General features: G+C 44.4%; 1 protein-coding gene across 4 annotated transcripts in view; it reads right to left on the bottom strand.

The window, feature by feature from the left end:
• The window catches only part of FLI1 (Fli-1 proto-oncogene, ETS transcription factor), a 116,415-nt gene that overhangs the window by 38,607 nt on the left and 53,764 nt on the right, over positions 1-24,044 (bottom strand). For all 4 annotated transcript variants that reach the window (XM_030538189.1, XM_030538186.1, XM_030538187.1 and 1 more), the window contains 2 exons: positions 15,537-15,748; positions 3,405-3,559 (listed from right to left, as the gene is read on the bottom strand). In XM_030538189.1, the coding sequence (XP_030394049.1) occupies positions 3,405-3,559; positions 15,537-15,748 (367 nt within the window). The remainder of the gene's footprint in view (positions 1-3,404; positions 3,560-15,536; positions 15,749-24,044) is intronic.

The raw sequence follows: 24,044 nt of genomic DNA, 5'->3' as shown, positions 1-24,044 counted from the left end.
TTACTGTCTCATGCATCATTGTCAATTGTCAACGAAGGTCCAAAATTGTTATTAACGGCAACGATGGGAGAGACGAATGGCATTCAGCTGGAGATGTCAGCACCCATGTCGAGAGTTCGCTGTGCCGGCAGTTACAAAAGGAAATCATCCTTTGAGTTTTAAGATGATGGGTTGGATCAGAAAGTCCCAGAGAGAATTAAGTATGCCAAGTCTTAATACCCTTTATACAGAATCATTTTCAGAGCCTATCTCCACTGTCAGATTCTTCCTGTGCTGTATTTCTCATGTTCCCTCATCTGGAAATTTGAGCCACAAATTAGGTTCTCTTGCAAAATTACTAGAATTTAGGGAGTGGTCTGTGCCCAGACTCTAGGTCCTATCACCCTGGAATTTTGGATCTGTGCCTATCTTTACATCTGGCACCTCTCTCTATGAGGGACTCTATTCAAACACTCAAGAACTTTGGCAGTTAGGCTATAGACTAGAACTTGATTGCATGATCACGTATCAGCTGGCAATTCCTGCTTTTGATGAGACTGGAAGTATCCAGCATCACAGTTTCCTGCCACTTCAATTTCTGATCTCTCCAGCACTAGAATATCCAGAGATGTGGGGCACAAATCATGGCTGGTTGTTTAGCATATCTTGGGGGGATGGGACTGGCTGGCAGCCCATGCCACCCAAGCATCCCCTTTTACAGAGGGCATCATCTAGGGGTTGCATCTGCTGGGTTTCAGGGCTGCTTCATACCAGAGTGAAATGGCAATGGAAAATCACTCCAGAAAATACTAAAAATACATAGTGAGATTTACTTACCTACTTCCTAATAGCACCTGAGCTCTTTAAAACTCAATTTTAACCATATAAGTGACTATCCTTCACTGTTAATTTACTTTTTGCATTTCCTCTGAGTTTAGGCAATGAAAATACTCTGATCAGCTGCACTTCTGTTTCCATCCAGTTTCTTGGCATTTCACTTTCAAGTTCTTGAGAAAGTTGGCCTTTTGGTTGTAAATATTGAAGAGGAATGTTTAGTTAGTTAGTTTTGTAAGATCCTAAGATTTAGAGCCCAGGTTGACCTGATAGAATCCTTGAAACATTTTTCTAAATCTCAGGCATGTTCATTAACAATGTTGGGAGATGATTCTGGAGAGTTCCTTTGGGTCATACACCCCCCATTCTGGCCTTTCTGGCCCTATTAAACACATCAAGCTTCAATGCCAAAAAGTCCCTGAAAAGCTGCCTTCATAGCACATTGGCTAGAGTTTACTATCATTGCTGTGTCAGCTCTTAGGTAACATTATTCTTGCTTCTTTCCACTACAGTGCGCTATAAATATTAACTCCGGATTGTACTAAGCGCTTCCAAATGCACTTCTTGGATGAATTAGGCCAAGTCTTTTCCAAATGGAGATCTGGGCCAGTGATTAACTAGCCATCTAGTTTATTCCTGATTGACAAAGGCCTCCTGTTTTCGCAAAGTTCTCTTGGTTTTGATTCGTGGACGCCTGAAAGTGACAAATCCCCGCTTTCATTTTCCTCCCAAAGGAGGAGACGACATTAAACTACCTCTTCTTCTAAGGCTTCTAAAATCCTTCCTTTCCATTTCATCCTCACTGCTAAGGCCTTTGTTCACCTTTATGTAATGCACAGATAGCATGGTGATGGGCTCTATAATTCTCCCTTCTCAGCTACTGCAGCCTCCTCTTCCCTCCAGTCTATGTTGATGCTGAAAACATGTCCTTTTCCGTCATTCTACTCAGGTCATTCGCCTTTCTGAGGGTAAAATTCACCCCATGCAGAGGCCTAACTGGGCTTAAACGGGACCTTGAGCACCGGGGTCAATCTTGTATTGGCTTCCCCTCTCTTATTGCATTCAGTTCAAGCATTTTGTCCTTATTCCAAATGGTAAACAATGCACTGAAATTATCATCTGTTCATGATCAGTTCATGAACTGAAAACAGAGCTAAATCGACAAATACACCTCTTTCTGCCGATAAATTGGAGAGAGTTCAGAGAAGAGCCACGAGAATGCTTAAAGAATTGGGGAACATGCCTTACAGTGATAGACTCCAGTAGCTCAATCTGTTTAGCTTAACAAAGAGAAGGTTAAGGGATGACTTGATGACAGTTTATCAGTGTGTGCATGGGGAACAAAAAATTGATAACGGACTCTTCAGACTAGCAGGAAAAGGTATAACAAGATCCAGAGGCTGGAAATCGAAGCTAGACAAATTCAGATTAGAAACAAGATGCAATTTTTTTTTATCGGTGAGGATAATTAACCATTGGAACAATTGACTAAAGACTGTGATGGATTCTCCATCACAGGCCATTTTAAAATTAAGACTGGATTTTCTCTGTTTCAAACAGGAACTAACTCAGAGAAGTCCTGTGGCCTGTGTTACACAGGAGGTCAGACTAGATTATCACAATGGTCCCTTTTCGCCTTGGAATCTATGAATAGTTCATTAGCTGCATCCTTCAGAACATAGGGGGAATCCTGGTCCCACTGAAGTCAATGGAAGTTTTGCTAGTGACGTCAATGGAGTGAGATCTTCACTCATACAGTTTCCTTCATAGGGAATTTCCTATGCTAAAGTGCTTATACACAGAGAGTTTCGAAACTTTGTAGGGGAAAGATGCCCTCACCTTCCAAGTGTAAATTCTGCAGGTTCCCCACAGAGTGATTCCCAAATCCCTGATCATCTGAATGGATTTCATGTACCCTGTTACATTTGGATAGGTACCATTAGATACTGTATAAGGCCACACAGCTGCTTGGGAATTTTCCAACAAATAGTTTTTTGATAGAAAATACTGAAATTTTATGATTTGTCATTGAAAATATCAAAGCAAACTATTTCATTTTTAGTTAGCTCTACAATAAAGTGCATCTGCCTACGGTGCTATGGAGGCTCATGGGAGATTTAGATCAGTATTTCAGGTCCCCATTCAATTTTATGAGCTGGGCACCCTGGCCAGACTACATCACCCATGATGCACCATAGTTTCCCCTCTGACTAAACTGTGTGGTGCATCATGGGAATCACATTGGTTCAAGACACAGAAACAAAATACTGGAGTTCCCCACAGGACGGAAAGCCTGATTTTTGCCAGGGCCACCCAGAAGATTCAGGGGGCCTGAGGCAAAGCAATTTCGGGGACCCCTTCCATAAAAAGAGTTGCAATACTATAGAATACTATATTCTCGTGGGGGCTCCTGTGGGGCCTGGGGCAAATTGCCCCACTTGTCGCCCCCTCTGGGTGGCCCTGATTTTTGCTTAGCTTCATATGGCTATTAATACAGAGAACTCAGCAGAGAACAGACAACTCTCCCACAAATCAAAGACGGACAGTGGCGGAAAGAATTTAGAACACAAATATTGTGATGCCGACCGTACCTGCTGGGACAATGACTCTCCTCTCGTTGGTGGTCATGTTTGGGGGAGGGCCATTCTTTTCATCCATGTAGGTGCTGTAACTCATCGGGTTGGACTCTGTCCCTGAGCCCACTAGTTTGCTGCATTTGTTAACGCTGCAGTCTACCGGCGACTCCCTGAAACGGGAAAGGTTAGAGTTAGGGTTAGGGTGGAGTAGAAGGGGAGCAAGTTGTAGGTCAGAAACAGGGGAAGCGTCTAGAGGGTACCTTGCACTTCTATATCGCCTATCACATGACAATCCCAGGTAATCTACATACCAGAAACCTCACAGCAGGAGTGTGTTAATTATTAATCTATTAAACAGAAGGATAAACTCAGGCACATGGGGGAGCACCTCAAATTCCAGCTGACATCAGTGGCAGCTGCAGATGCTTAGCACCTTTGAAAAATCAAGCTCCAAGTGCCTTGCTCAAGATCGCATAATAAATCAGTGGCAAAGTTGTGATCCCAATAGCCCGGCCTCCCAGACCTCTAGCCACTGGCCACACTGCCTACCTATGAAAGTCTTACCCTCCTCCCTTCATGTGAAGCAGTGATCTCTAGCCAATGACACATTGCATTACCCCTACTGGAGACAGCCTGCATTGCTTGATATCGCATTAGCGTCTGCAATAGACCAGATGCAACTTGGTGTTAGCAGCCCTCAACTGGTTTGTCTCACCTGCCAGTTGTGCAGTGTCATAGCCTAGATGGTCAATTCGTGGGAGACAAAAACTGACTGTTGTTGGTTTGGTTGGTTTTGGGCTGTTTTTTTTTACTGTATGTCGCTCCAGCATCTAGCACAGGGCTTTAATCTTTGACTAGTACCTGTAAGAACCACTGCAATATAAATAATAAGAAATAAAACACTCCCTCCCCATTTCGTTATTAAAGGCCACAGACTGTCTACACTGGAAACATGGAGCTACAGAATGCTCCCGGGAAGATGTTAAAAATGTGATAATGATCATTTATATTATTGCAGTGCCTAGAGATTCGGGCCTCATTGTCCTGCCCATGTAACCCACTGGCAAATGTGTGCTGCTGGTCCACTTCTGTGCTGATCCACAGAGGATATCTGTCCATTACAGCCACTAGCTAAGAAGCCTGCACTGCAGTAGCTCATGCTATAGATTCCTCAGTTTAATTCTTGGTGCGTCAGGGATGGCAGCCACCACATATCTGCAGTAAGAGGCAGTCCCTGGCTGACGAGTTCTCAATGTAAATAGAGACAAGGGAGTTGCCATCCGTTTACAGATGGGGAATTGAGGCACAGTGAGACTAAGGCCCAGATTTTTAAAGGTATTTAAAAGTGCTCAGGGCTGCAGTGCCTAACTGATTTATGAACATAGGTCTCATTTTCAAAAAGAATTTAGGCACTTTGGTACCAAAATCCCACTGACAGTCGATGGCTTTTAGGGTTGCCTAAGTCACTGTTGAAAATGAGATTGAGGCTCCTAAAACAGCAAGGCTTTGAGCACAGCAATGCTTAAATACCTTTAGAAATCTGGGCTTAAGCGTGTGGCTGAAGCAAGGGTTGAACCTGGATCCCTGTCCAGTGACTTAACCACATGACCATCCTGCCTCTTTGCCAATAGTGCAAAGAAACAAGCAAAGAAGTGCTTTGGGAGGAAGTTACTCACTGCAGAGTAAAGAATATGCCAGTGCATTCATCCCATCCTGGGAGCTAGTTGGGAGAATTTTCCAGTATAGAACAGTAAATGAGTTTGTTTCTGAATCTAATGGAGGGTGGGGGAATTACTGAATATCAATGATCATGGCTGGGAGATAAATACGCCACTGAGAAAGTCTAAGGCAGATGATAATTTTTTCCTCATGTCTTGCTGGGGGAATGTGGCTTGAAAATGGAAATAAGATGTATAACTTACACATGTTTGAGTTTAAGGTTTTACTATTTCGCCTACTGTTTTTCCAGGCAAAGAACCAAAATCCACCTTCGGAGAAGCAAACTGCTGAAGGTTTAATGTCCCATGGCAGCCGGAGCAGAGTCTGAGCAACTGCTGAGACATCAGGCTTTTCAGAGAGTCTGAGCACTTCCCACTTGCTGCAGAAATGCTTGGTGTCAGGTGTTAAATGCTCCATGTACTGGGAGCAAGAACGGTCCTGTTTGGAGGAGACTAGGGGAAATAACAGCATCCATGCTTGAGCTTTAGGACTCAATCCTGTACAGCGCTGATGGTCTCTAGGAGGTGCCTGGCAGCCTCCACTCCCATCAGCTTCAATGGTTGTTGAGGCAGTTTCACTTCGTTCAGCAACTAGACCTTTCAGCTCAGACTTTAATGGCCCATTTGATGGGTCTGATCCAAACCCCCAGATCTTCGCACTCCCAGATCTCAGGAAGTTTCAATGTCAGGTGAAATCCTGACTCTCATTGATTTCAGCAGAGTCAGGATTTCACCCCGTGATCTACCTTACTTCTTACACTGCATCCATCACAGTGCTGTCAGGTTGGCCAGTATCCCTATAATGGACTGACCCAAACCCCAATGTTCTGTACTGCATTTCCCTTGGAAAACATTCCTCTGACTTGAGCTTTTCTCTTGCAGATAATAGGGCAATAAAATATACATATATGTGTGTTCATATCTCTCTCTCCCAGATTTGCTCCTGTGAATCTCTCAGAATCCAATCCGCATTAGATATAAACACACTCACGTGCTTTTTAATAGAGTAAACCAACACTCCTACTTATGCTATATGCTCCATAGAGAAGGGAGGGTTGCTTTATTCTCTCTGCAACATACCATGCATGGCAATGGTGCTGTATACCAGCGTACCCATTAATAATGATGACAATGTTGTAAGATGGCTCCAAAGCATTTTCATTATGATTTTGCAGCTGACAAGCACAGACCTCTTCCCCAGCCCAAAGTCCAGCACTAGGGGGCATTGGTGGTAGAAGCTATGCATTTTCCCAAGCGGGTGTTTGGCAGGAGAATGTAAACAACCCGTATTTTGAGAAAAATGCCATGAATTCTTTAATGATTATAAGTGGGCAGGACCTTACTTTAATCACCACTCGCTGCACAGCACCCCCGAACACCAGGCTGGACATTAGCTCAATGACCGACCCAGTGCTCCCCAACCAAATCGCATTTACACCACCTAGATTTCCAGTGATGGTCTCCCTCCAAGTATAGTCCCAGCCTGGCCTTTTCTAGGACAGGGAATTTGAAAGGATCCCAGCAGAAGGTGGTGTAGCTGCAAGCTACACAAAGAGGAATGCAGTAGAATAACTACAGTGCAGGAGAGAAGCGGGAGAGCCATTCACAGTGAATAGTTTATTCACTGATCAAAGCCCCATCCTTCATTCATTAATTACCCATAAGCAGACTTAGATTTTTTTTTATCAATTTGTTCATAATTCAGAATTGTTTATGTGATTCTATTTCAGATGCTGGGTTGCTCCTCAGTTGTTCCCAGAGTCTGGGGCTTCAAGTTTTCCAGTGGCTACACAATCCAGAATGGATGTTCTGGGCTATGCCCTGAGCAGGTGTAGCTCAGCATTGGTCTGCTGAGGTCAGTGGAGCTAGGCCCATTTGTAGGAGTTCTTTTATGGACACTCACTATGGAAGGAGGGAACCCAAAGAGCACGGGGCTGTGCAGATCCCAACACCCTTCATCCCGACAGCAACATTCGATTTCTGCTCCTTCCAAGAGGACATCGGGAGCTCAGTGTTTTGGGAAGGGTTAGGCTGGCCTCCCCAAAGCAGACAAGCAGCTAGCCTGGCATTGACAAAGAGCTACTCTGTGCAACCTTACCCAGAGCCCCAGATATGTGGAAACAAAGCAACCACTGTATCAGGGCCTCTGTCTAGGAATCACCCAGAGCTTGAGTTTGAATTAGCATAAGGGATTTCAGTGATTTCGAAAACTCACTCAGCAGGAGATTTCCACTTTTTTCTCTTCTTTTCCTCTCCCCTCTTATTTCTTCTCCCATCTCTCCTGTTCCTACTTCTTTCATCTTCTTTTTTATTCCTCTCCCCACACTATGTCCTTTTGTCTCTTCTCTCCTCTCCTCCCTGTTACTCATCTTTCCTTCTCCTTCCCCTCCTGTAGTGGCCCAGATTACTGGGACATCCTTAAATGAACGTGCTGACTTGGTATTAATGTAACTAACACTTTCACACTGAATGGGCATCTAAATATCACTTTGAATCACTTGATGATTACCTGTTCTGTTAATTCCCTCTGAAGTACCTCGCTTTGGCCACTGTCGGAAGACAGAATACTGGGCTAGATGGACCTTTGGTCTGACCCAGTATGGTTGTTCTTATGTTCCTAAACATCACTGACTGGGGCTCCCCAAATCCTGCCCTGGAGGGAATGTTTGGGATTATGTAAAAGCAGCAAAGAATCCTGTGGCACCTTATAGACTAACAGACGTTTTGGAGCATGAGCTTTCATGGGTGAATACCCACTTCATCAGATGCATGTAGTGGAAATTTCCAGGGGCAGGTATATATATATATGCAAGCAAGCTAGAGCTAACAAGGTTAGTTCAATCAGGGAAGATGAGGCCCTGTTCTAGCAGTTGAGGTGTGAAAACCAAGGGAGGAGAAACTGGTTTTGTAGTTGGCAAGCCATTCACAGTCTTTGTTTAATCCTGAGCTGATGGTGTCAAATTTGCAGATGAACTGAAGCTCAGCAGTTTCTCTTTGAAGTCTGGTCCTGAAGTTTTTTTGCTGCAGGATGGCCACCTTAAGGTCTGCTATAGTGTGGCCAGGGAGGTTGAAGTGTTCTCCTACAGGTTTTTGTATATTGCCATTCCTAATGTCTGATTTGTGTCCATTTATCCTTTTCCATAGAGACTGTCCAGTTTGGCCGATGTACATAGCAGAGGGGCATTGCTGGCATATGATGGCGTATATTACATTGGTGGACATGCAGGTGAATGAACCGGTGATGGTGTGGCTGATCTGGTTAGGTCCTGTGATGGTGTCGCTGGTGTAGATATGTGGGCAGAGTTGGCATCGAGGTTTGTTGCATGGATTGGTTCCTGAGCTAGAGTTACTATGGTGGGGTGTGCAGTTACTGGTGAGAATATGTTTCAGGTTGGCAGGTTGTCTGTGGGCGAGGACTGGCCTGCCACCCAAGGCCTGTGAAAGCCTCCTTCTGCAAGACAAACCCAGGAAAGAAACCAACAGGACTCCACTGGCCATCACATACAGTTCCCAGCTAAACCCCCTCCAACGCATCATCAGGGATCTACAACCCATCCTGGACAATGATCCCACACTTTCACAGGCCTTGGGTGGCAGGCCAGTCCTTGCTCACAGATAACCTGCCAACCTGACACCGTCATCTCAAGATTAAAAAAAGACTGTGAATGGCTTGCCAACTACAAAACCAGTTTCTCCTCCCTTGGTTTTCACACCTCAACTGCTAGAACAGGGCCTCATCCTCCCTGATTGAACTAGTCTTGTTAGCTCTAGCTTGCTTGCATATATATACCTGCCCCTGGAAATTTCCCCTACATGCATCTGATGAAGTGGGTATTCATCCACGAAAGCTCATGCTCCAAAACTTCTGTTAGTCTATAAGGTGCCACAGGATTCTTTGCTGCTTTTACAGATCCAGACTAACACGGCTACCCCTCTGATACTTTGGGATTATGGTCTCTTCTCCAACTGTTCAGATGTTCTGCCTGGAATCTGAAGGGGATCTTCCCACTACATTACACTCTCCTTGCTCCCTTCTCATTCTCTCTTGGACTTGAAGACTCTCTTTATGTTTGTACAGCACCAAGCACAACAGAGCCTGGATCATAATTGGTGTGTCTGGCCACTACAGTAATGCAAATAAAATAATCAGAATACAAAGGTGTATAGAGAAGGGGCAAAGGATGAACAAGAAGGGACCAGAGAGAGAGGGAGGGAGAGTGCAGAGATGAAAGAAGAGTGATCTTAGACACAAGTGCATGAATATGACAAACCCCCCCATTCTTACCAAGAAACAGAATGATAGGAAAAGCACAAACCAATTCTCAAACACAGGCCCCATATTTAGATTGTACTAATCCTGAATGTAGCGAGTCAAATAAGCACATCTTGTTATATAATCTCCAAATTCAAGAGCCTCAAGAATATTTATTCTCATAGCACTCCTGTGCAGGACAGAAGAATTATCCTCATTCTAGGATCAAAAACTGAGTCACACCGCGATTAAGTGACTTGGCCAAAGTCACACAATGAGTCTGTGGCACAGGTAGGAATCAAATCCAAATCTCTAAAGCCCCAGAGCCCTTTTAAACACACTATATAAACAGGCAGCTTGTGTGTTTAAATCCTCATTTGAGCTAGAGCTGGTCTGAGCTCTAATGTTTACAGCTAGAATTAGATTTGAATTTCCCTATAGTTGAAGAAGGGAAGTGAGAGCAGATACCAGCAATATTCTGGTTCTGATCCATCAGATCAGATGGCTGATTGGTCAAACCTATAAAGTTCAGATCCAAAGTTCCTTGTGATTTGGCTCTAGTGATAGAATTCAGGCCAATCTCTGGTTTATATGATAGACTTAAACACTCTAAAAAGAGGCTCACTTTTGGAAAATGGCCTACATTGTGTGAGGGACAGTGGAAAAGGTGCATCAGGATAGATGGAAAATGGGCAATAGAAAAGAAATGGTGCAGGTTTGTGTCTTTCGTGCTTTTACAGCACAACAATAAAGTAGTATGAAGAAACCACATGGGCACAGTGGGGTCCCAATAACAATGTTTACTGACCATACCCAACATGCAACATTACATCAAGCTGCTCTGCTAGGCTTCTAAAACAGAACACTGAGAGCGCCCCTAGATGGCTCACATACTAGTTAAAGGGAAACGATGCTATTCACATACACTTCAGCAAAGAGAAAACAGGAAAAGTGTAATAAGTTCAGGGAGTCCTTTTGTTTTACTTTGAGACAATTTTGTGGCAAAATTTATTATGCAAAAAAATGAGCTGCCTGAACCTTAATGATATTTTAATATTTCAGGAGGTGTTTTCAAAGCATTGATTTGATCGTTAGCCAAGCAAAACTCATTCACATCAGCGGGAATTACACAGCTAAATTCCTCCACACACATGCACATACCAAGCAATCGGACATTTTACCCCACTTTATTTATGTGATTAAATTTATACTATTGTCATGAAATTCAGAACTCGCATGTTTGAAAGGCCACCCTTTGATCTTGGTTACAGTGATGTAATTCATGATAAATCGCTAAAGACAGCAGAGGTTTGGGATTTTTCTGTTATGGGTTATTATTTGTATTTAGAGCTGGTTTAAAAAACTGGGATTGTTTAGCGATAATTTTTGTGACCAAATCTTCCCATTTTTTTCCTCAATGAACTTCAAAAGTTTCCACTGAAAAACAGGATGCATGTTTCATGAAAAATTTCTGCAAAACACTCATCCTGGTTTTCCTTCATTGAAATTCAACATTTCAATGAATACTTTTGTCAAAAAAAATCCCTCCAGAATTTTGGAAAAAATTATCCAGCTGTTTTTGTATTCTGGTAGTTTCCACAGGCCCCAGCTGAAATCAGGGTCCTTTGTGCTGTACAAATACATAGGAAGAGATCACCTCTTTACCAACTTGCTTACAATCAAAACAGAACAAAGAGACAAAGAGGGGGAGAAAAGAAAGATTGTCTCCCCTAGTTACAGGTGGGGGGAACCGATGCTAGAACAAGGCATGTTAGAACAATGCACAGAGTGATTTAATGGAGGGCTGGCTGGAAAACAAGAATTCTGTCTTGCAAAATAATATCAAGGTTTTAAACTTGTTTTCGTTCTGCAGCAGAATGAAACAGAGACCTTTAGACATTTTTTTCCAGACTAGCCAGAGGTAGGGCACTTGCATGGGATGCAGGAGACCCAGATTGAAATCCCAGCTTTGAAGCAGGCAGAGAAGGCACTTGAATATGGGTTTCCCATGCCTGTACCCTAAACACTGAGCTAATGACTATTTGAGGTTTCACCAAAAAAAATTCTGTCCGGTTCTAATTAAATGATTTACACATTAAATCTGTGGAAGAACTAGAGATGGAACCCACATTTCTTGAGTGACAAGTCAATGTTTTAACCACAAGTTGATCCTCCCTCCCTGATGTGTTAGGTGGTCTAAGAGGCTGAAGAATGTTACATTTTCCATGTTGGCCTTTAACTGCTCCGCATTCAGACATACTAACCACTGCAGAATATGACTATGCCAGTGGAGACTTGCCAGCTATCTGCAATGGCAAACACATATTTTGCGGCTACATAAATTGCACCCAGATTTGAAAATTTAGCTTGAAACTTTCCCAAAGGATCCATTTCCCAAATCCTGCAGTGGTATTTTGAGCCTGGTGTCTTGCCAAGAATATAGGTCTTGAGCTGCCACTGATTAACTGTGCAATATATGCGATTACATGGATGCCAAATGTATGGGAAGCATCTCCAGCCCCTGTTTGGGAATGAACTGGGAAGATATGACTTGCACTGAAAAGCTGGTTCACCTTACAATGGTGTTTGCAGGCTAAAAGGATCACTGAGGTTGTATTATATCTGATGGGAGGACAGATCGGTAGGATAGCCATGCAGAGATCCTTCCTATAAATCCCTGATCTTCAGAGACCCCCTGCTCCCATACAACCTACAACTCATCTCCTTAAACCTCACCAGTTGGGCCTATCTCTAGTTGCTAAGAAAAGAAAAGAAAAAAAGAAAAGCTGGACATGGTCACTTACCCCCATCCAGCTCCCTCCACTGTCAGGAATCATATAGCTTAATAACTCCCTAGAGAATACAAGCCATTCTCCTGTCAAGCAGCAAATGCTATTGCGTCAAGCACAGGTGAAGCACAGAATAAAGGCTGCTCTCTCTAACAAGGCAGCTGGAGTCTGGTAAGAGGGCGCACTTAAAAACAAGAGAGAAAAAGACAGCGACAGAGGGGTGGGAGGAAGGTTTTATTATTCAATCCATAGTTCAAGTTCATCTGTATTGAGGCTAGCATTCACTGCTCATGGTATGTCAGTTTTGGCAGGCAGCTGATGGGCGGAGGAACGGGGTGACTGGAATGGCCCAAGCCATGACAATGAGCTATGATGAAGACTGGGGGACAGGGCAAATCTCTCAGTTGTGAGTAGGAGATAGGTGGGTCTTCCTTCTAGTAGAGGATTGGGCCTCCAATCTCCTGGGTGGATGGGAGCTCTCAGGCTAACAGGTTATCATCAGGGCAAGGTTTGGGGGTGTTTCAGTCTTGATCTCAGTGCTTCTTGCATTGGTTTAATTAGGGATGCCCAAAACAATCCTTTCTGTTTCTTCAGATTGGGATGCAGTTGGCCAATTTTCGAGAAGCCCGAGGAGCCTCTGTTTCTGGGAAACTAGGGAAGCAAATCTCGTGTATAAAATAGTTTCTCTTGTTTCTCTTATTGTGTGAATAACCACACTTTTCACTTCTGGGTGCCTTTTCTGCACATATCAAAATGCTTTATAGTCACTAACAAATCAAGCTGGGTTAATAAGGCTGTAGGATTGTCCCTATTGTACAGATAAGGAAATTGGAGCATATCGAGAGATCTCAAAGCAAGGCGGAGCCAGAAATAAAACCCAGAAAGTTTGATTCCCAGATAAATGCAATATAAATGCACAAAACATGTTATCTGAGTATATCTGTGCATACTATACCCACACACCACATATAAGACATACGTGGATGTTGTGCATATATTAAGCGTATATGTAGCACAGTAGCAGTGTATTTTTATTTGTTCACTGGGCCTCCAAAATTTTGCTAAGCGCCACATCAGAAAATACAGTGGTAAAGAGGCACACCATGCCTAAGATTTGGGTACCCCATGGAGAGGTAAAAAGGGGTTCTTACCCCTCCTTATGCCCCTGTGGGTCATGTAGTCCAAGTCACCATCTAAGCCAGCTCAGCCATCTCAGAACCTATCAGTGAACTAATCATGAGATAAAACAGTCAAACCTTCTGTCCTGCATAGTGCACATGAAGATATGTTTTTATGTCAGTTGCATCCTCCATACTGCCACTGTTTTGTTATGAGCTGTGTGAACCTTGTTACGGGTTGAGATAACACCTCCTTGAAATTGATAGGTGTATACTGCATCAAAGAAATATCTGACTATTACCAATTCCTCCTCCTAACTGGGACAACCTACAAGACTCCAAATTTTTGGCCAGTCACTTGGGTCAAAAGGAGGAACAGTATATTATAAATGATATTTTAGGCTACAGTGGTAAGAGAATGCTAACCTGCTTGCATTTCCTGGATCCATTCTATTGCTTCCATTTCTCTGGGACGATGAGATTCCCCAGAACACACCTGCTATTCTATTTCTACTCTGCATTTGGGGCCCCCATACTGTATTCATAAACATTGGTGCAAAACTGGTGAGACGACCCTCCCTTCCTCTCTCCCCTCCTGCCATCAACATCAATGGAATTATACCAGGGTCAAACCAGCGTGGGATCAAACTCAAGCCTCAGCAGATCACGGACAAAGATTAGCGATAACACAAAGCTATTATTTTTTATATCCATTCTCCATCTTCTCTAAAGGCAAGACAGGTGAAATAATATCTTGTATTAGACCAACTTCTGTTGGTGGAAGGGACAAGATTTTGAGCTTCACAGAGCTCTTCCTCAGGTCTGGAGAAAAACTCTCTGAATCTTGAAACCTTGTCCTTTCTACCAACAGAAACTGGTCCAATACAAGATATTATTTCACCTACCTTGTCTCTCTCATATCCTGGGACCAACATGGCTACAACAACTCTGCAAGCATATATCTACTGTACACTTACAGGGCAAACCCCACATATTCTGCAGTACCGGATCTTTAGCTACCTTGCTTCTCCCCAGAGATTTAAAAGTGGTAGGCTGCAGGGCTTCCTGTTGCAAATGAAGTTCACTGTAAGGCTCTTCTTAGAAACCAAGGTTTTAAATTGAAATGAGCTAAAGGAAACATTTTGATTGACACAATTTGATTGGTTCCCCCCCCCCAGATTTTCAGTTTGTAAATGTTTTGTGAGATTTCAATGTTTTGTCCCAATTTGGGACAGGAAATTTTTTCAAAATCTCTCTAAAATTCTCCTGGGATGGGAAAACCACTTCCCACCCAGCTCTGACTGGACTGGCTGGAGTGTGGGCAAGGTGGAGGGGCACTTATAGTTGCTAGCCCACGCAGCTCTATAACCATCCTGGCCAGCTTCATTCCTGTGACTTCTTGATCATTATCATCATGAGGCACAGCTATTGCCAGACTCTCTCCTTCATTGGTGGGATTTCAATGTTATGATATTCCGCAAGACAGGGGATTTATGGCTTTTGTTCCATTGTACCTGGTGGAAAGTCACATATGACCAGAGCCTCAGTTTTAAATCTTATCTGAAGGCCAGCACCTCCGATAACAGCATGGCCCCTTGAGACATTGAGTGCAGACAGAGGGGAGAGCGCCACCTACTGTATTGCCAACACCAGGGCCGGCTCTACCATTTTTGCAACCTCAAGCTTAACAAAAAACAAAAAAAACCTCCCAAAAAGCCGCTCAGACTGCCAACCGAACTGACAAAGCCAAAGAAAAAAAAGCCGCAAGGACTGCGTCACCCCAAGAATGGACGGAATGCTGCACCTTAGCATGTGCTGCCCCAGCCACGTGCTTCCTCCGCTGGTGCCTGGAGCCGGATGGTCAACACTATCTCCGGCAGCACGGCACCCACTAGCAGAGCTGGATTCAGTCCTGGCCTACTATTGCATGACCAACTGTTCAATGCCCCCTAGCCCCTTGAGAGGCCACTGGAGTATACTGTCTACATCAGTGCCTGCAGTACGAGGTCTGTCCTTGGAGGCCCCAAATCCCAGCCCTGACAATAGCTATGGAGATGCAAGTTGCAAAATTGCAAGATCCGTATCTTGACCCCATTCAAGACCATGACAAAAGTCCCTGTAATTCCAGTGGGACCAGGATCTGCCCCTAAGTGAAGGGATGGGTTTGTATGTACACAGGTATATGGGTAACGTCTAGTAGATCATTTTTGTGAGCAAAGTTTCCTGGATATAGGAACATACCAGATGGGCAGACGCATGCCTTTCCTTACCTGGATCCATTCATATGATCATATTCCCTCTTGACATTGACCCGGACTGGCTGATTGATCCACTCCTGCTGAGGAGGTAAAGGGTTGATTTTGTGCGGCTGGCCGTAGTCGGGGTTCCCTGAAGCCGTCATGTCCGCCTTGGGGAGGTGAGCGGCAGCGCCGTACGTGGAGTCGAAGAGGGACTGGTCGTCACTCACCACTGAAAGCGCCTCCTGAAGAGAAGAAACAAGAGCCTGATGTCATGACTAAACCAGCGACTCCGCTCACATTCTCCCTTTGAGTTGGCCTGCAGCTGTGAGAGCCCCACAGCTGCCAAGCCCTGCCTGAAAATGACATCTGCCAGCATCGCAGATTGAATCCAACTCTTTGGGGTCCATTAACCCTTATGCAAAACCGGTGGGTTCTTTTTCTGGTTACTCTGTGTCTGAGCAGGGCAACCGCTGAGGTTAACTGGGTACAGTTAACTTAGGGAGCTGGGGACAGTACTCTCCTCACTGCCTGCCTCATCCAAAGTGCATCTGACAAGGTCTGCATGCTCTTCATGTAACTAAGTTAGCTGCGCATGTGTGAAAGCTGCCAGCTTGGCTGCCAGCTGAACTGGGGACCTTCAGAGCTAAAAGCATAAGCTGCTATAGCATAAGCTAAAGAGCCAATGCTTTTCCAGCTGCAGATCTCAAAGCTGGATAAGCCTTTTCGGCCCTTAAGCATGTGCTTTACTTTAAGCATGTGCTTAAAGTTCCCTTGAAATCAAGAAGTATTTGCCCTAATAATTTTGCAAGTGGCTTCTCCTGTTGTTGTCATTATTCCTGTTTATTATTTGTGTTTCTGCAGCACCTAAGAGCCCCAGCCTGGACAAGAAATACATTATGCCAGACACTGTGCAAACACAGAACGAAAAGACAGTCCCAGCCCCAAGTGGCTTGCCATCTAAGAACGAGACAAGAGACAGCAAACAGTTATATATATAAATGGGGGGATACAAGAAAACAATGAGGTAATACCACCAGCATGATCAGGTAGGGTGCTGAGAGTCATTGAACCAAACTGTAAACCCTGTATATGATGGAAACGACTTCAAACCAGGTTTGTATCTTCATACAGTCCCCCTTCGCCCATTGATTGTATTAATTTCAGAACACTTTGGGGATTGAAGATACCCCTAAAAAATACTTTCACAAGGACTGGTCGAATTTTGCGAGAAATCTCCCCAGCAAGATTTGGGAATTCAGCCCTGGCCAGCCCAAACCCTGGTTTGTGTTAGGGATTCAGGCAGATGCACCTGTGGATGTTGCTAGTCCATTACGTATGCTGGAAATCCCCATTCCCATCCCCTTGAGACTTTGCAAAGGCTTAATAAAACCAGTGACACTGCCAGTGTCTTTTTCTTAAAGCAAAGAGTAGGCCTTTTCATCGGCAGCAAGGATGTGGTTACAGGTCTAGTATCAGCTTTGCTGAAGCCAGGGTGTATCAGATAGGGATTCTGAAATGACAAAGGCAGGAAGTAGCCTTCACTGGGCTCCTAGGCACATCTCAACACAAAACTCTGGGGGTTTCCCTTTATGGCAGGAGGCCCTAGGTGAACCTTAAACAGATCAGTCAAAGGGGATCTCTGTTGGTGGGATTCTGCACCCTGTACCAAGTACACCTGGCAAGAGAGCTGATTGGAAAATTAATTATTTTCCCTTTGTGGACACAATCAGGAGGAAAAATTTTTTAGCAATTTTCAGCAGAAAATTTTGATTTTTCATAAAAAAAAACTGACTCTGGTTTTTGGCCAAAACCCCACAAAATGTTCAGTTTGGAAGGAGAGGTTTAGTTTTCTGGCAAAAAAAATTGTAAATTCGAGGAAAGCAGACACTTCCCATGAAAATTTCCATTTGGTTAGAAACTCAATTTTCTGTTGAAAAAAACATGGTGATGCAAAATGTGTGCCCAGCCCTATTTGTCAGGCTAAGGAAAGGTCCCGTTGAGCTCAGCTCGGGCATGGACTGATACATTGGTTTGGGTAGGACTAAGTAGACATTTCCTGCCATCGTAGATAATAACAGCTGGGGAGATTTGTTTCCTAAGTGCAGCACATTCTGTGAATAAAGAAACGACTCTCCTGTACAGAAAGCTGTGCACAGGACTGATCAGAGTTCATTACTGCAGATATCCAGAACAATGCTCTTGCACTCATACAGTACCTTCCTCCAGATGTTAGACACTTTACTGATTAAATGCCCGTAGCCTAAGGACTCTACTTTCCCCTCAGTTGCATGGCACAGAAGAGAACAAAGGTATATGTGACAGCTGCCATTTTGGCTGCCAGACTGGGCACTGAACCAGGGACCTCCAGAGCTAAAATCACAAGCTGCTAATAGGCAAGCCTCCGTAGATACAGCTCCATCCAGCTGGGGACTTGTCACACAAGCTTTCTACTGGCTTACACATGCAAACACCAAATATGGCTAGATGTGTAGGAGGAGAGCTAAGAGGCGTGTCTCCCCACATCCCCCAGCCAGGCCTTGCTGTGGCATCTCCATGCATCTAAGGCTCAGCATAAATACAGAGGGGTGGCCAATGCCAGGAGATCTTTAACTTCCATGGACAGAATGCAGTAACTCGTCTTTTAAAAGTCTCATCTGACTGACCCAATACCTGGAACTCAGTTCCACCTCCTTGGAAGAATACAGCTGGCCCTGCTGGATCTAAACCTATAGTCCAAGGTCAGGGGAGGCTGACGTTTAGCTCATTTCCTCTGGATCAGTCCATAAATGACTCCTCTAGCTATAAACATGTGGCTACATTCAATTCCTAGGGGCCTAACCTGATTGAGAAGAGTCTGGCTTCAGCTCTGGTTAATGAAGAGACCAACAGCTCAGATGGACACCAGCAGGTAAATGTTGCATCCTATTGGAATCTAGAGTTACATGGAGTCTGGGGTAGCTGGGTAAGTGAGAAACCCCTGTGGGGTGTTAAGAGTGCTAACACAACCTTACCAAAGAAACCACCACTGATCAGAGTTCCGCCCCATGCTGTCTCCTCCTGAGCTTTGTCCTTGAATGGCCAGACTGAGTCTGAGACAGGGTCTTGTGTTTATTACTTGGGCATATAAATTACATTATAGTGCCTCTGGGAATATGCTGGCTTCAGCTTTTCTAGTTTTTAATCACATTCCCAGCATAATGCGGCCAGTCCCGTCTACAGCAGCTCAGAGCACACCACAGACACCCTCAGTTCCCTGCAAAAACCAGTCTCTGACTTCTCAAGGCATCCCATGAGCCATACAGCTGCCTGCCCCAGAGGAAAGTCTATTGCTGCTCCTTCTACTGAAGTGATCCTGCACAGATTTGGCAAAACACCTTTGGATCCTGAAGAATGAATGGAGTTGCAGAAATGTCTGATGATTATTACCTTGCGTTCCTAGGAGGCAAAATCCACAGTCCTTTCTCAGACAAAACGTCTAGTGACTTTATATGAGAGTTTTGCCGGAGACTGAGTGAAAATATCAGGATTTGACCCTATTGTGACTTTGATCCTGTGGATCATTATGGATGAAAGCCAAGGTTTTCAAAAATGTAGATGCTTCCATTTTGGGAGTCTCCAGTGGGAGGCATGCTGGGCTTGATTTTACGAAATGCAAAGCACACAGAACTTCAGCTGGAGTCAGCGGAGCTGCTGGTATTCAGCACCTCTGAAAATCGTCTCAGGTTGGGCTTCCAAAATTTAGAATGGCCACTTTTGAAAAGTTGGCTGCATGCCTATGTCTGTTCTATGGATTACAGAGAGAACAGGATGGTTCCAATAAGCAGCAATCTGTTTTAAGCCATCTCTTTCAAATACCCTCAAATTCACCCATGCTGTATTATCCACCTTGAATTTACCTCTCCTTGACAACCCACCTCTCCTTGACAAGACATTTATGTTGGTGTCTTGGGTGGCTGATTAATACAGAGCATTGTTGTGAATAGTAAGTAACTCTTCTTCAGCTGCTGAAATGCAGCTGCTTCTGGGGTGAACCACAGCAGCCATTGTGCACCCATGACACTAAGTAAAGAGAGGGAAAGGGAGATGTGCTTTGTTAGGTGGGCACCACCCATAGTTCTTTGTGCTACAGGAATTAGTATTATTCTTTCCCAGTGAATCGTGGAAGAACTTGTCTGCCTTTTGGGGTAAATGGGGAGAACTGTGGGAAGGCATTGGAGGGCTATCAGCACTCAAATGATTTAGCCTGTGTCTTCCCTGCAAAGTGGCCAGGTTCAAGCCTGAGTGAAAGCAGAGACACCTGAGGTCAACCCTCAGCCAGCCCAGCTAGCCTGGTTTGAAACACCATCAAATTCAGAGAGAGGGTTGTGTGTATAGACAAGAGGGGGGCAGGGGCTAAGCAGGATGTGAGTTAAGTTTTCAGTGAAGACAGGCCCCAGCTGGCCGGGGCTCAGCTGGGCGCTCATCTGAAAGTTTTAAGATCCACCCATCCAACTACACATCCTTGCATTTGAGGCCCCCAAGGCAGTGATGGTGCCTGGCTAGCAATGAGCCATTTGCCCTGAAAGAGCTCACCTTGAGACCAGGCTCTTGGCAGAAACAGCTCAAACCTTAAGAGGTTTGGCTTGGACAAAACCCCCACCCCCAAATTCAGAAGTTTCATCTCTCAGCATGACCCAAAGCTCGAGGGCAAGGAAAGTTCACAAGATGGTCAGGGTTTTCTGGCTTTGGCTGAGCTCCGACTACCATGAGAACCAGAGATCGTGATGTGACAGTAATTAATGGTCGCACTCTCTGTATATGTCTACAACGAAGGCTCTCTCCAGGCCTCAGTGATGCACCTGCACTGAATATTGACTCTGTGCTCTGTACAGTCACTTTTCTGACCATAACCACATTTAAAGGGTGATGTAAACGATCAAAGGTTCATCCTCCTGCCACAAAGGCTGACTTCATCAGAGAGAAAAATGCTGCACACAAACCACCATGCAATGCACGGAAAGATTTCTTCGTTCTCCAGAGCAGGGGAATTGCAATCAAATGTTTTCCTTTCTCTTCCTCTGCGGTATTAGGGATCACTCCTGAACTTCTTTGCAAAGGGCACATTACAGATCTATCCCCCTCCACCTGCCCAGGCCCAAATGTGGGATGCAAAGGAGCCAAAAATGAGGTGCCCACAGCAAATGACCTTGTAATTAACACAAAAAATCTATTCCTTAAATATAAATAATGGTTTCTGGAATTACAGTTTTATGAATCAGCATTTCTGCTGCCAATTACTTATGCTAGTGAAAGTGAAATAGCATCAGGCTTATGAGGGATGGAGACCAAGGTCAGTTTAAAATGCAGTAGATAGTAAAATGCAGCCCATAGTGAAACTTGAGGAAGTGGAGTCTAGTGGACAGGAGACTGAGCTGGGAGTCAGGAAAGCCAGATGCTATTCTCAACTCTGCCACTGACCTGCTGTGTGACCTTTGGCCAGTCACTTCTCCTCTCCATGCCTCTGTCTTCCCTCCCACTGCTTGTCTGGTCTATTCAGATGAGGATATCTTTGGGGCAGAGGCTGTCACTCACAGTGTCTGTATGTACCGAGCACAACGGGATCCCTTCAATACAAATAGCAACCTCTAGGATCTGGACACCTCTGAATGTTGACAGTGTCTCAGATCAAAGCTAAGTTTCAGATCTCAAATGCCCCAATCTTTATAATGCACCGAACCAAAACCAAAACCAAAAGTCCAAATACCTCTGAGCCTTAGTGGGGGTCCAAAATCATACCAGTCTCCCCACTCCCCAGCCCCAGAATAGTCTTATCTATTTTTAAAGACCAAACCTAAGGTTACAAAGTATTCTCTGCCCAGGTGGGCAGAAGCAGGAGGTTTGGACGATTCACTGAAGGGCTAGAAGCTTACTGGAACCAAAACCAGTTGATGGGCTTTCGTGAGCTTTGTTCACACTACTCCACTTCTGCGTGCTCCACGCAGGGAACCCACATAACCCCTCCTGGAAAATGGCAATTCTGGGTGTTTTATTGGTACAAACACACTCCTAACTTTTTGACCTTCAGAGCCCCCTTGAAGGCATGCCTGTTTAGCCGAGGCTTTGCTTGACTGGAGCTAGAAGAAAACAGGCACAGTGATGCAGTAATGAAAGCTCCAAGCTGGGAGTCGTTGGAGGTTCGATTCTCCGTTGCTCTGCACCTTGCATGTAAAGTGGGTGTGAAGCCAGTTTGATTTGGAAGCACTTTACACCAGGGCAGAATTAAGACAATCCACAGCCCTAAGCACATCATTTGATACCTCCAAGTCCCCATCCACTCCGATCCCATAGCTCTGTCCCTGCATTATTTGGCCCTGCCCCTCCTTGGGGATGGCAGCAGGTTTCAGAAGTAGGACAAATGGGGCAGTTCACACTTCTTGGAGCTATTGTTTCAGGCCCTCTGCAGACTCAGGCAGCTTGGTTCATTCTTCCAAGCTTTTCTTTGCATGCATGAGGGCTAGGAACATTATTTTTGAATTAAAGCTGGCATTGTGATATTATTACATGACTTCAGCAGCTCAGGCCCTACCCTATAGTATCTAAGCCATCATCTGTTCCCGTTTTACACTCACACTGCACAAAATGCAGGGCGATGGAGAATCAGGCACACAGGGTCTATTCTTGGCTCTACCATTGACTTGCTGCCCACTGTCTATTTATCAAGTGCCTGACTGTGAGCCCCATACTTGCGCTGGGAAGAAGTTACTCACTAGAGCAGTCACAATGAAGCCTGGCACTTCTCCAGTGAGGAACTGCTCACTGGTAGAGTGAGGAGTTGGCCGTCTGGCTCAAGCATCTCAGGTGCTCTGTGCCTTAGTTTCTTCATCCACACACGGGGGCTAATAATGCTTTCTCCCCTTTATACAACAATTTGGGATCTACAGCTGAAGGTTTCTATTGATATGGATATTTCCCTTGGCTCATTTGCTTTGGATTTGTAGAGTGATCTGTTTAAGATGCTTAAACAATATATAAGCAGTAACTGATTTCCTGGCCCACTGAGATTAGATTAGCTCAACCATCATTTTAAATTAAACAGCATCCAAAATATAAGATTTTTTTAAATGCTTGGGAGGTGGGTGAGTATTTTTTGGCCCAACTTTCAAAGGTGCGGGACACCTGAGGCTCTCACCAGCCATTGATTTCTTGTAGGTGAGACTTGTAGGTGTTGAGCCCTTCTGAAGATCAGGTCCATTTATTCTCCACTATAGAGATGGGGGAAACCAGGAACAGGGAGATTCAGTAACTTGCTCAAAGTCACATAGCTAGGCAATGGCACAGCCAGGAATACAGCTCAGGAACTCCCAGCACCCAGGCTCATGTTCAAGCCACTAGATCACACTGCGTTTAGTTTTACTTTCCATTATGAGAGGTACTCTTGAAATGACAGTGCTTACTCTGTGATAATCCCAAACCAAAACTCATTTCTTTACAGCCCAAAGAAAGGTGAACCTGGTAATTTGTGTAAGGAGGAAAAGCCAAGAGGGCAGAAGATTGATACAAAACCCAGAGGATTCTTAACAACAAGAATATCCTAAAATTAAGGCTCATACTAGAGCTGGTAAGATAATGGGGGCATTTTTTCACAAATCAGTTTTGCACAAAAAGTTTATTTTTTAGACTGGATAGTTTTTGAAGTTCACCATTTCACACCCCACCCCAGCTCTAAGACGAGACATGGTGGAAGAGAGGTCTGGATGCATCATAGCTCCACACCCACTAAGGCCCTGATCCAAACAAGCCCTCAAAGATGCACTTAGCCCTTCCCAGTTCAGGACACCACTTATGCACGTGTTTAATTTAAACACATGCTTAGGGGACTTAAGTTAGGCACTTGCTTAAATACTATCCTGATTTCTCAAATTGGGGCTCCATACTGCATACTGATAACTTGGAAGCTGACCTCTCCTGCAACAGCTGTTCTAAATTCTAAGAGAACTTAAACGTCTGAGCTGTCTAGATATTCTATTAACCATTGAATAACCATTATCAGTTGCTACACAGAATCCATCTGTGCTGTTACTATACTCCTGGGCTCTTTTAAATCCATGATCCAGGGTTGCTCTGACATAAAATTCATCTGCAAAATGTTGTGGGTTAAACGTTGTATGCTGAACATTTGGGGTGAAACCCTGTTCCTGCTGAAGTCATTAGTAGTTTTGCCATTGACTGGAACAGGGCCAGGATTCACCTTTGTAGGTTAATCCAAATGGAACTGTCCTGTGCTGCCAAATTAGTGCAAGTTACTCTACCTATACACACATTTCACTGACCAATTTACATTACTTATATCGCCACTGAATTGGCCCTCTGTTCCTGGGAACTCATGAACCCACTATCCTAGAGGTGTACATGCACCTTCCTTTTGGGTTACTTTTTCATACTCTTGTGAAATAATTGTATGATTTCCTTTAAGCATCTGTATTAGTCAACAGAGGCTCATGGTTATGAATATGCACACACACACTTTGGCAAATATTATTTTAGCATTTTTACGGGCTG

The sequence above is a fragment of the Gopherus evgoodei genome, chromosome 19, assembly GCF_007399415.2.
Source record: "Gopherus evgoodei ecotype Sinaloan lineage chromosome 19, rGopEvg1_v1.p, whole genome shotgun sequence".
NCBI classification, from domain to species: domain Eukaryota; kingdom Metazoa; phylum Chordata; order Testudines; family Testudinidae; genus Gopherus; species Gopherus evgoodei.
The sequence above is the reverse complement of the archived record's forward strand: the minus strand, read 5'-3'. Positions and strand labels throughout refer to the sequence as shown.